Below are 12,878 nucleotides of genomic sequence, written 5' to 3' on the forward strand. Positions count from 1 at the left end.
TGACAATGATATTTGTGTATGGATGAGAAAGTAAACAGAAATGTAGCCTCATAGTTTGTTTTTTTTTCTCTGAATGAAATAAATCAAGCACTAATCGGGAAAAGATAGCGCACTGACTTTTTTAACTGAGAAACTCTAAGAGGCAGTCACCTAACGAAATCTCAGTAATAGCTGCTTTCTACAAAGGTGATTACAAATTACAACTAAAATTACAACTAACTCCTCTATCTTCCAGAAAAACACTAATTTGCACAAGTTCCAGAGGCACATTCCAGTCCAGACTGGAACAGGCTCTGTACAGCTGTTAACATAGCAGACTTTTGCATATTAAGATATACCTATAAATGAGAACTTTGAAATGAAATAAGACCACTGAACATCAGAAAGGCTAGCAGGATGAGGTGACTTTGGCCCCATGGACAGACTCTATTCACTGCTGAACTGAAACAACATTTAGAATTTTTTTTGACACTGACATGGTATTCCATGATACAACAGGAAGATTTCTTAATAAGGCAAGGAGACACAGCATCCCTCTAGAGATTTTTAACAAAAGATCTATCCTTTGAGTGCACCATCTGGCATTACTCCTTACTTTTTCTATAGACTCCCAAATTACACTTTAGTTATGCAATGGAGAGTAATACCTCACTCCTCTCATTCTGAGTTCAGTAGCTCCATGTAAACACTAAGGTGCTACCTGGTATAAGTAAGCATGAAGGCAGCTGCTTTTTTTTTTTTAATCAACCCAAACAAAATTTTACAGTTTTCTCTGAAGCTGGAGAATCAGATCCTCAGCTAGTGTAAACTGGCATAAAACTCTTGCCTTAAAATAGACAAAATAGCTAACTATCCCTAGTTTGTTTTCAATGGAGCTACACTGATTTAAAACAGCTGACAATTTCTCTTGCATCTAGAGTCTAACTTTTGCTTTGAAAGAAAGTGCCGTTTAAACTAAATGTCCTCTCTTGAAATGGTAACATCTGGAAGCAATTATTTTCATCTTCAAGCAGATGCTCACAGTGAACAGCTCATTAAGAATGTGATCCATTTTGTTACAGAGAAATTATAGTGTATTTCAGTGGTATGATGCAACTTGTATTCAGCCAGAATAAATATGCAATTGTAAGAAAAGAAAATACAAATTTATGTTATTGGTTTTAAAGCAAAAAAGATAATATAAGACAGGCAAAATGGTAATTTGGCTGCAGCAGCTTTAGGAGGATCTTAGAGAGCTGAAATACAGAACAGAAATAGAACATATTCTAGGGAATCTTATTTATAAACAAGATACTTGTTTTTAATTTTAAAATGTACTAGAAATAGAATTTAATTTATCAAAGTTCTTTTTTTTGAAAATCAACTTTCAACTTTAAAAATTAAGGAAAAAAAGCTATTTTAGAGTAGAATAATTACAAAGATGAATCATGCAGAAGCTACAATAAGCATGTACCAGACAGATCAATGAACAGCAAACTATTTCCAAACACAACTGTATGTTTAAAATTCATACCGTATACTTTTAAAATATTTAATCATTATTTTCAGTATTCCAAATGAAACTGAAGCATGTGCTGTATATCTCACTTTCACATTTTCTTGTCTTGGAAATACATAATTCTTCCAAAGCTGCTTATAAAATTTAACATGACAGAAAATAGCTTAGAAAGAGGACACTACACTATTCTAGGCTGTCAGCTTCAAGCACAGAAAATTCCAGGATATTCAGCACTCCACAAAACAGAAGAAACAATCATGCCATACACTGATTGAGAAACCATAAGTAAGATTTCAGTCAAGTGGGGGGAAAAAAACCCCAAAGATCCCATTTTGCACTTGTGCACTGTACAAAATACAACACTCAAGAAATTTCATACTTTTCACCCTTATTAAAATAGTTGAGAGAGACAGACAGACCGACCAAGCTACCTACCTGGTAAGCAAAATTCAGCAAGAACCACCACTAATAAGGACTGCACTTTTCAAATGCTGTGTGTCAGCTGTGACAGAAATAAGGTATTTGCTTAACTGAAAACACAGCTGAGAGCACTGTACATGTGTAATCACCATGAAATGGTGCAAGTCAGTAGCAGAGAGTGAATTACAGCCCTCCAATTCATCATTTGCCCATTATATAGTTAAGCAACAGAAAGGACAGAACTTCCCATTGCACTGCCAATTTGAACAGCCCTTTGCATACGCCTGACGAGCAGATTCGTGCCTACATTAACTGTAAAATAACAAAGCAGTGTAATGCTCACCTGTATAGATAAACTGCACCACTTCAGAGCGCACTCTGAAAACCTTATGCCTCACAACCAGAGCAGCACAGAGCATACTTCAAAATCTGAAACACTAAGCTAGCTGCTGGCAAGAAGTTAACTGCATGCTATAAACAAGTGCTGAAATTCATCTAAGATCAGATAACTCAGGCAACCGAAAGTTGAAGGAATGATCTTTGCCAGCCAGCAAAGTTCCTGAGAAGCACACAGATACGCACCAGATTTATACTGTGCAACCAAGATAGGATTCTGGCTCCCCTGAGTATAAGACAACTGCAAAACCAGAACGGGTACGCACTAAACTGCATGGGATTCAAGCATTGGATTCAAGTTCCTACTCTCATACAGCTCCCGCCTGCATTCTTTTAATCCACTGGTTTTTGAAAGATTCTCCACTGTGCCTCACAAAGGGCACTGGCACACTTTCCCCTGCTCCTTGCACCCAGGCAGAAGTTGGCCATAAATTGACATGAGAAACAGAAATTCACTCCTGTTTGTATTCAAGCATTTCAGTTGCTATGCGTATTTTTAAGACAGAAGGAATCCTAAAGCCAAGTGCTTTGTACTTTGAAAGAGAATTTACTTGACACGATCATGTTTACACAATGCACCATCTGACAAGAGTCCCCTGGATTGCTTCTTGCAATTATGTGTCAGAAATAAGATGGAAGGTGGAAACACACGGTGAAACCACATCTAGGATTTGGTATAGGTCAGGTACAGGAAGGACATCGCCACACAGACCAGCATTTTGATTCACAAAGCAAACTGTATGCTGTTATACTTTATGCCACAGAGCTTCAATGGGAACTAGTATCTGTTAAATAAATCAAATGCAGCACTGGAATAGCAAAGAGGTAACTAACTATTCTTACTCATGATAATTACCATAACAAATGCACTTAAAAGAACTGTGGAGGTGAAATCTATATGTGCAGAAAACTCACTTTTCCAACTGACTTAACACAGCTGTCAAGATTGACAGCATAGATTCCATAGCACCAATGTGTTTACATTATGCATGGCTGGTACTTTCTGTTATGGGACAATTTAGGCTACTTTATAGAGCAAGAATTACTTTTGCTTTCCAATTCTGTTCTACATTTGTACACAGTACAAATGAAAGAAAAGTTGATAGCGAGTTGATAGGAGGTTCCCCCAAGGCTAACATAGCAGATGTTCAAGACCCTCTCTTCTCTTAAGAAAATATTTCTTTCTTAAAATTGACTGGAAGAAAGTACTTAGAAATGCCACAAACTAACTTGGAACAAGACACTTACACATCATTCTTCTCTAAAATTTTACATTTTAAAGCAGCTGATAGACTGGAAATGGACTGTCATAGCATAAATTGTTTTCATAGGATAATTCTAGGAGGTTTTTTTTTAATTTCAAGACATTCATTACAATGTGCTACGGGGCAAGGCTATTCACACAGGTTGGCATTTCCATATTCTTTACACATTTGATGGCAAGACAGAGATACTACTGGAAGGCAATTCAGTGAGACCAAACTGGCACCTTGCTCCCACGTCATGCTCCAGAAGATTTTCTCTTAACATTTACCACGAAGGATGACCAGGGAAATGTGTTTCTTGGCCTAAACTGCAACCATACTTAAGGACTGATTTAAAGTTTTGCCATTGAGTTTCATGAGTTTTTGAAAGACCTACTTTGTTTTAAAGAAAGAAAATGCAAACACCTTCAAGGAGAAAAATGCTTTTACTTGATTAGAATCTGTAGTGGAACAAGTATCCTTACAAAAGCAAAATGTTGAGTTTGACACCGTAAGCATCACATCTCATTAAAACATACACGCATTATTTGTAACTGTGCACACCAGCGCATCTCTGCATCTGTTACACAGGATTCTCTCGCTTCTCAAACGCTGCTGAGCCATATTTTCTTTGGCTGTGGCTTCATAAACAGCTAGGTCAAACGCACATCTCACCATTGCCCTTACGCCACTCCTTGACCTCTTCTGTGAGCTGGTGCAACTCACTAATCCAGCAGAAAAACATCTCCTTCTTTTTAAACCCCAAGTTAGTTTTGTCCCAGCCATTGAGGAAAAAGTCAGATGAGCATGAGAGTGGGTATAAAATAAGTTGCAGAAGTACATGGTCAGGAACAGGGAGAAGGATGAAAGGAGAATGAGGCCTTCTCCTTTTTGTAGCAGTAACCTTTTATATTGGCTCAACTCATTTCTTGAAAGTTCACACGTCGACTAAAGGATATTGCACTGTCCTCTTAGAGTGATGAAGAATCACGATCTTCTGCAAGAAAGCAGCAGTGTCTGTTGCTACTATTCCACATTCAAGATGCCCACCAAATGCTGAACAGCCATTTATGTAATTCGTATAAAGTTTATTTTAGCTGTTGTTTCAAAAGTGTTTCCATGACCACTTTGTAGCAGGGTTCGAAACAACTATGCGTAAATCATAAGCCAGAAGGATTTTAGCCAGTAACCCCACCCTGACAAAGTGGACAAGTCTCTGCTAGCATAGATTCAGCAAAAACTATTTTGCAGGGTAGCATTAGATACCCTTTCTGTTGTGGAACTAGCAGATATGGTCATTAAATTATCTTAACAAAGTGTATAATTTTTGTTTTTATTGTAGCATTTTGGGCACAGAATTAATTGAGTCACTTTTCTTATAGTTCCCAAAATTAGAGTCAGGGCTTATCCTGGACTCAGGTATATAGTTTCCCAGATAAGTAAATAATATGCTTATCCATACTGCAGTTTTACTAATATACATTAAAGATTTTTCAAGCTAGGGCAATTATCTTTATCGTTCCATTTTCCATTTAGAAGAAGCAGTTGACTTAAGTTCACAAAGGTAAAAAACAGTGGAGTTCAGTCTGTTGTAAATAAGCAAGCAGAACCATGAAATAAAATTGGATTTACACACACCTCAGGAAGATAACAGAAGTCTTTCTGCAAAACAAGAATATTCATATAGGTACATAGAGCTAGATGATTTTTTCTTATTAAAAATGTTAGTTTACTGTAAAAATAAGTAAAGATTGTCTTGAAAGATCCACTAAATAGTTTTGACTGGAAAAACTCAGTGACAACACTGGTATCTTTTGTCTCGTTGCTAAGCACTTGTACAGGACACTGGCAACTGCTGGCTGGGAAGATCTTAACCCAACTTTCTCCAAAACCTGATTGATCCATCAGTCTATTGAAGTCCCTGAGGCCAGATACTCACTCTACTTTTGACAAATTAACTGCAAGAAGGCCTGTTGACCACATATATTACATGAACGTACTAATCATCACATTATCAGGTAATTCTCTTCTCTCCAAATCTCAACTCACTCCCTGTAGAGGGTAATCTTTTCAACAAGATAAACTGAGAAAAGAACCTTCAAAATAAATTACAGACAAATAGGGTTCTCTGCTGAGCCATAATAAATGTATAATTTCTCTGACTGTTGAGATTTTGAGAGATCTATCTTGGGTTTCCCATATCTAACTGTCTACTGGGGTATGTAATCCATGTGAGAAAGACACCACAACTACCATTCCATCATCATCCCCTAGTATTTCACTTAATTTGCTCTTCTTACTGCTCACAAAACTAAAATGTAAACTCAACATCATTTTTTCTCATTCCAGTGAGAAAAAAAAATTTAAATATCAGTTCCACATTGAATTTATTTTTTAATTTTGGTTCCGCAATTGAAAGTACATCACTTACACTAAAATTAAAATACTAAGCATATGTGTTTGTGTACGTGTCTGTCTCAGTGTAAAGTTCAAACGGACAAACTCATAGGACTAAAATGAAACATAAGTCTTTACCAAGTTGTGGCCTACATAATTCTTTCTCTTAAAAAAAAAACCACACCAAACTCAAGCTATCATATACTCTGTAAGCATGAGAGATCAGTCACTTAGAAATTTAGCAATCAACAAGCAAGCTTGTCAGTATTTCTGTAAGTTATGTTCAAATGCAAGAGCTCAAAACAATGATACAAAGCAATCAACAAATTTGAGCTTATTGCTAACTATTTAATATGTGTACAGGAAAGCAAATAGATTTGAAATTACTCCCATTTGGCAACAATTACAGCCGCTCAAAGTGATCTCAAAATTTAGATTTAAGGTTTATATTACACATATTTGGAAATTCTCCGACTTCCTTAGCTTTAGTACAGACTTTTGTAGCTTATCACTTTAGGATCAGCTTTGTAATCAATTTGTGCACGTGCCTAATGCCAGACGGGTAGATCCAAACGTTTTCACTGAAATAGCAATGTACATGCATTATTATATTCTATTTTCAGATGCCTCAGTGTTCTCTTAAATCAGGCTTTAAATTCACAGTTTCCTCAGAAGACTATCAGAGCAGAAAATTTTAAGTTAGAGAAACAATAAACAGTTTTAGCAGAAGTCACAGAACAACTATCTAGTTTTAGATTGAAACAGGAAACTTCTACACTCTATTGTGAATGCCTTCCTGAAGTTTGAAAACAGATTTTCATAACTTAAATCGTTACTGTTCTTTGCATTTCACTTCAGCTCTTACTGAAAAACTAAATGCACTCGCTATTTGCATTTATAAAAGTGTCCCCTTATTTAAGTATGAGAATAAAACTTTTCCCAGCTAGAAGCATTTTGGGCTGCAAAAGTTGTGTAAGACCAATTTTTTTTTAGAGAAGCTTGGAGAATTATAACTTTAAAAGGTTTAGGTTACAAGTTCATCTTATAGAAACTGCTACTGTTAACATATATATGTATATGGATCCTTATCATAGTAAAGTAAGTTTATACAGGTTAACACAACTGTAATTTATAAGTTTATCTAGATTAACACAACTATAATTTAAAGCTATGAATAGTTCATAGAAAGACTTGTATATACCACATAGACTAAAATAGTAAATTTATAACACAACATTTTGGGTAGGGAGAGGAAGTAAGTTCATCAAGAACAGTATCTATCCTGCAACTTTCTGGTGTAGATTTTGAGGGTTATTTACAGTTTCAAATCTATTTTTGATACCTATGTACTGTATTAACAGTGGATGATCTGCATCTGTAATAACAGAAAATCGCACCAGGAAAGTTCTTTTGCATTGACAGACCTGCCAGCTCTGCAGTAACACATGAAATGTAAGGTATTTATCATTTGTTCTGCTCCCTCAACATATAACATGAAAAAGCAAAAATAAAAACACATAGCCTAAAACTGGGGATTGAAATATAGAAAAATATGTCTTTATATACTAATTTTCTTTCAAAAATAAGGGGAAAGCTCCTAAATTAAGCAAAAATGGATATAGGACCAAATTTGGATGCAGTAATCCATTTCAACTTACTACCTGTTCAGCTTCAACGCCATATGAAAACAGAACATATTTAAATAAAACCTCTTAATTCTTTAACTCCTACATATATTAGATACTTTTAACCTGTCTAACCAGTTACTCAACCATGTCTAAATTTACTTCGTCAGCACAGTACAAATAAGACACAATAGTTTCATTTTACATGCTGCCATGTGCAGTATTATGCAACCAGCCAGTAAAACGCTTCTGCAACTGGAAAACAAAGAAACATTTATTGAAGGGGGGTGGGGGGGGAGTAGTACAAAGCAGCAAGAGAACAATAAAATAGGCTTTTTTTTCCCCTGTTTTATCTTGTTGCCAAAGGCACTCACGCATGCAGACAAGAGGACCATGTATGTTCACCCCTCCGTTGGAGAAGATTATGCAAGAAGCTTTCCAATCCAGATTTTTACCTGTTGAAGCATTTCCTCTGTAGCATTCAGTTTCAACTGATGCCCCTCAAGACAGATTTCTAAGTCCCGGATTTTCTCTCCTTGAGCTTCCACCTGGTCTGTAAGAACGCTCACCTGTAATTTGAGAAGAGAAGCACAATGCTACTGAACTGACTAAATAAGTTTCAATTACCTTATACAATTAACATCCAAATGCACATTTTAACAGCAAGTTCTCTTTTAAAGTCCTCAATGGTTTAATATTCTTGTGCACTGCTGCAACCTGCTCTACCAAGACAGACAATTTTTCAGTCTTACCTAGATTTTGCTTCAACCCCACCCTCTGACTCCCCTTCCCCCCCCCAAGTTGTTTTGTTTTAATATAAAAAAGAGAGAGCATTTCTAGAAGAGACGGACGATTACCTATAGGTAGCCTGAGTCAGTTCATGCAAAAACCTGAAAAATTAGAAAGCACCAAACAAGAACACAAGATATTGAAAATATTTTAAGTGGTTTTGGAGCATGCATTGCCATTTCAGGTTCCGCTGGCATTTCACTCCCTAAAACGGATAAACAATAAAACTGTTCATTCGGAAACCAACCAATTACTTTACTTCTTACAAGAACAGAAAAACAGCTTACCTATCAATACAGCATTCTGAAGTTATAAAGAATGCAATGACTAAAAGGCATGTTTTAGCAGCAGCAAAGTTCTATTCCAAGAAAAATTCCCAGGCTTTGCAAGCCAAAACATGAAAGCAAAAGAAGTGAGATACAGACAATGAATCCCAGGAAAAGAAACAATAAGCAATACTGGTAAAGAAATGTGGGAATGGTGGTACAGACCAGTGGGTGTGTAATAAGAAAAGCCCAGCAGCCTAACTCAAAGCTTGCAAAGCTGAAAAGAAACTACACTCAGGATAACATTAGAAAGATGTGGAAAAAAACCCAGTGTTAATTCCTATGTTAAGCAGCACATACACTCTGTATGTTCATTGTTACTATTTGTATATAAAAGCCTTGATTATACTAGAAAAATGTTATCTCAAACAAAAAAGCAACCTTAGGTGTTTAAACTCCAGTTTGAATGAAATGCGTTAACAAAAACTTATCTATGCTCTCATATCCAACCTTGCAACACCTTTATTTAAACTAAAAAAAAAAAAAAAAAAAAAAGGTCCAGTATGTGGAAGTGAAAGCTTTAAGATGTACCCACTATGCAGCATTTCTAAAACCCAATCAATGAACAACTGAGTTCACTTCAGGGAAGCTGCAGAGGGAGCGACTGAATGATCTGTATTTGTTTTACCTGCAAATATAATGACAAGCATGCCTGGGAAAGGAACATAGAAAAAGAAAAAAAATAGGACTTTTATTTTTTTGTCTTTAAAGTAGTTGGCTGTAGGGTAGAGTACAGATGAAAGCAGGATGAGAGATGACAGGAAGGAGTAGGTGGAGGCAGATGGCAGGAGGACACATCCAAGCTGGGGCTGGACAAAAACTCCCCGCAAGGAAGTCTGTTGCTTGTCTACTTTTTTGTTTTGCTCCCATTAAATGAGTGATGGCACACACACACAAAAAACCCCCAGAAAGCCAGAAGAAACAAACTGAATCCTCTCCTTCAGTCTGATGCAGGTTCCAAAGAAAGAAAACAAGCTCTACTTAAAGGGTCGGGTTAGGTTCCAACTAGCATTGTAACCTGTAAGGAAAACTCTGTATGTTAAATGTGACCTGCAAAGGAATTTAGTAAAACCTTAGCAGCTTTAGAAGCATGTGTTGGATGTTCCAGTAGTTAGGCTGAGAGGCACATTAGCCACTTTGAGCTCATATTTTCCCCTCTGTCCAGGATCCCATCTGCCAGACTCTCCAGGGAATCAGTAGGCTGCAGACAGAACAGAACCCCAGCATATGCTACGCTGGCAAGTCCATCTTGCCTTAACAGTGCAATACCCGCAAGAGTCAGCCTGTAGATAATACATTTTCTGTAAATATCTATAGAAGTGAGGCATTTTGAACAATTAGCTAAAAATCAAGTGGTATAAGGGTTTAAAACATCTTTGTGGAAAAAAACCCAAACAAACCAAACACCTAATGAAGTATATTAGCTCCTATGCGCAGACACTGAGCTATAAGAAGGTACCTCAGACGCTGCAGCATTTCCAGCCTCCACTACAGACTGAAGAGTGGAAGCAGGTTTTCAAGGTGCACTATTTGACTCAGCCTTGGTGGACAGAGATAGTGGGCAATAACTGTGCCCACTACAAGGTGCCTTGTACTGCTGCTTCTGCAGCAAGTCTGATGCAAGACTGGAGTGCTCCCAGCCTCATATTCCCTATAGATTATAGATTACAGCTATGGACCACAGTCACTGCCACAATGCACCATGAACTATAGAATAGAGGTGCTCTGTTTCCCATCACTTTCTCATCCTTTGTGCCAATGGTCACACCCAGGAGCCAGGTTTGTACCAGCAGGTTCCCTCAGGCCAGTGTAACCTCAGCACGGGACTTGCTCATATGTGTTCCTCATATTCGACTGCCTAGATAGAATATGCAGAACTAATGTAAACCAGGTTCTAACCCCAGCTCCATCTTGGCACCTTTTTTTTTTTGTTGTCTTGTTGATATTCATCTATCAGACTGAGGTTTTCATCTATATTATTTGCCTGGGGTTTTTGGAGTTCTACTGCAATACTGTGCAGTGGGATAGGAAAATGCATAAATACTGACTAAGCCTCTTGATTGCCGGTCTAAGTGGTCCCGTTAAGTCCACAAAAGCTGAAACACTTTGAACACCAAGATTCTGCCAAATCTGCACAAGCCCACCAGCACGCATGAGCATCAACAACCAGCTGCATAGCATGAACCACATCCAAGGCAACAGCGGCTGCTATATGCAGACAAAGATTACAGGACTATACGCTCATGTGATGAAACAAAGGAGGCCTTCAGGGACAAAGCCACAGGTGCATCACTACAGCCCTCTGCTTCTGAGTAAACAGCTGGGTTTGGCCTCCTAATCGTTGCTCCAATTATGAATGCGCATGCATGTGTGCGAGTGAACTGTGTGAGAAGTGAATGTACTGTGTGAAAAGTTGTTTGCTATTATTAATAGAATCAAGATGTTACAGATAATAACCACTTGATCAATAAAAGGTGTTCTAATAAATATCAGTTGTGATGTTGTCTCCCCTGACCTGATTCCCTCTCAGAAAAAAGGGAGTTTGCAGCACACACTTCAACACTTACATTCCCACCAGAAGTTTATTTTTCATTCAGGATTTTTTTTTCTAAACTTGGTAACAGCACTTCTAGTTTAACAGTAACAAAAAAATCCAACCAAGCCTAAGCTTATGTCTCACAAACCATTTATTGTTTACTTAACAGCAGTGAGAATTCTGCTCAGTAAATTAACACAAGTGTGAACAGAACATACAGGATAAAACATGCTTACAGAAACTAGTAACTGAAAGTAGGGAGAACACCTACCCAGTATAGTTAAGTTTTGTTTGCTATAAATATATATGCTTATAATATGCTTTTGTAAACATAAAGAGAAAGGATATGCAAAGACCATTTAAAGAATCTCCAGCTTCAGTTTTAAAAAGCATGTAATGTACAGTTTAGTAATAGTGAAAATATCCAGGAAAAAATAATTAAGGATTTTTATTTTAAGTTGTACAACATGTTTTCTCCAGGAGGAAAACTTATATGGTTCAGGGGATCTGTTTGAAAAAGGCTTGGTAAACTGAGAAACAGGAAACCTAGAAGAGCTTAGGCATGCATTTTACTGTCAAATTTTCTTTTTCCCCCTTTACCACCCCCTTAAGCTTTTTGATGATGTAAAGCAACTTTGGTACAGTATACAAGCAGGAAAAATATCAGTTCTATCTACCTGCCAGTCTTCCAGTTAATTAAAAATGGTGGCACACAGAACCTAGAAAATCAACTGGTACAACCTAGCAAACCTAGACTGAGAACCACTACCACAGCATTGTCTTGGGACTTCACAGCATTATTTTTAAGTTCGTTTTTTTTCCTTTGTCATTCTTTTCCCTCTTACTGCTGTTACTCCTGTCCCCTCTACCCAGTTACCCCACCACGAAACCAATCAGATGGATTAGACAAATTATAAATTAATTCCTGACTAAAAATCAGTTACATATGGTGACAAGCTAACATTTGTTTAACAGAAAATATGCTGTCACTTCAGCTTTTATTCACTGAATATCAACTACATAGACAATGTTCTCTTTAAGACATACCTGCAGTATGAGCGACTCTTTATCACCTTCTAAACGTGCCAATCTTTCTTGATAGGTTTCATTATTAGATGAATGATGATTCACCTGTGACTGGGGAAAAAGTTACAGTTAATAATAAAATTTCAAGCAATAGTTAATAAAAATTGATATAAATTGAGTGGTTGTTATAATGCAAAAAACCATGCAAAAATGTGTCTACAGATCAAAACTGTTTATTTCATATGGATTAACCCTTTCGTATGTACCTTTTTTAGCTCGATTTTGAATACTTTCTCATTTCCAGCAACCAAGAATGGTATAGGAATAGATTTGATATTTTCTAGCAAATTATTGTTTCATTGGGAAATGCCATCTTATCAAGACAAAAAACATTTAATTTGAAATATCTGGTCTCAACAGTCTTTTGCCAAAGTCAAGGAATCTTGGTGTTTATTTTAAAATGGTAAAAAATGTCATATGTATTATACTATTCCTAGAAATTACTGAAAGAAAAGTATAATTTTTTTGTTAGCAATTAACAAATTATTTAAATTATCAAATTCTTACCAGGAAATACTCTAGCTACATAATCACTTACAGATTTCTAAATGGCTCTAAGGA

The 12,878-nt window shown here is 36.8% G+C and overlaps 1 protein-coding gene across 1 annotated transcript in view; it reads right to left on the bottom strand.

Annotated features, from left to right (window-relative positions):
* PPFIBP2 (PTPRF interacting protein, binding protein 2 (liprin beta 2)) overlaps positions 1-12,878 on the bottom strand; it is a 111,930-nt gene that overhangs the window by 39,500 nt on the left and 59,552 nt on the right. The window contains exons 4-6 of the mRNA XM_009334494.1: positions 12,279-12,368; positions 8,036-8,149; positions 5,197-5,220 (exon numbers count right to left, since the gene is read on the bottom strand). Of these exons, the coding sequence (XP_009332769.1) occupies positions 5,197-5,220; positions 8,036-8,149; positions 12,279-12,368 (228 nt within the window). The remainder of the gene's footprint in view (positions 1-5,196; positions 5,221-8,035; positions 8,150-12,278; positions 12,369-12,878) is intronic.

Source organism: Pygoscelis adeliae, unplaced genomic scaffold (genome assembly GCF_000699105.1).
Source record: "Pygoscelis adeliae isolate BGI_AS28 unplaced genomic scaffold, ASM69910v1 Scaffold171, whole genome shotgun sequence".
In the NCBI taxonomy this organism is placed as follows: Eukaryota; Metazoa; Chordata; class Aves; order Sphenisciformes; family Spheniscidae; genus Pygoscelis; species Pygoscelis adeliae.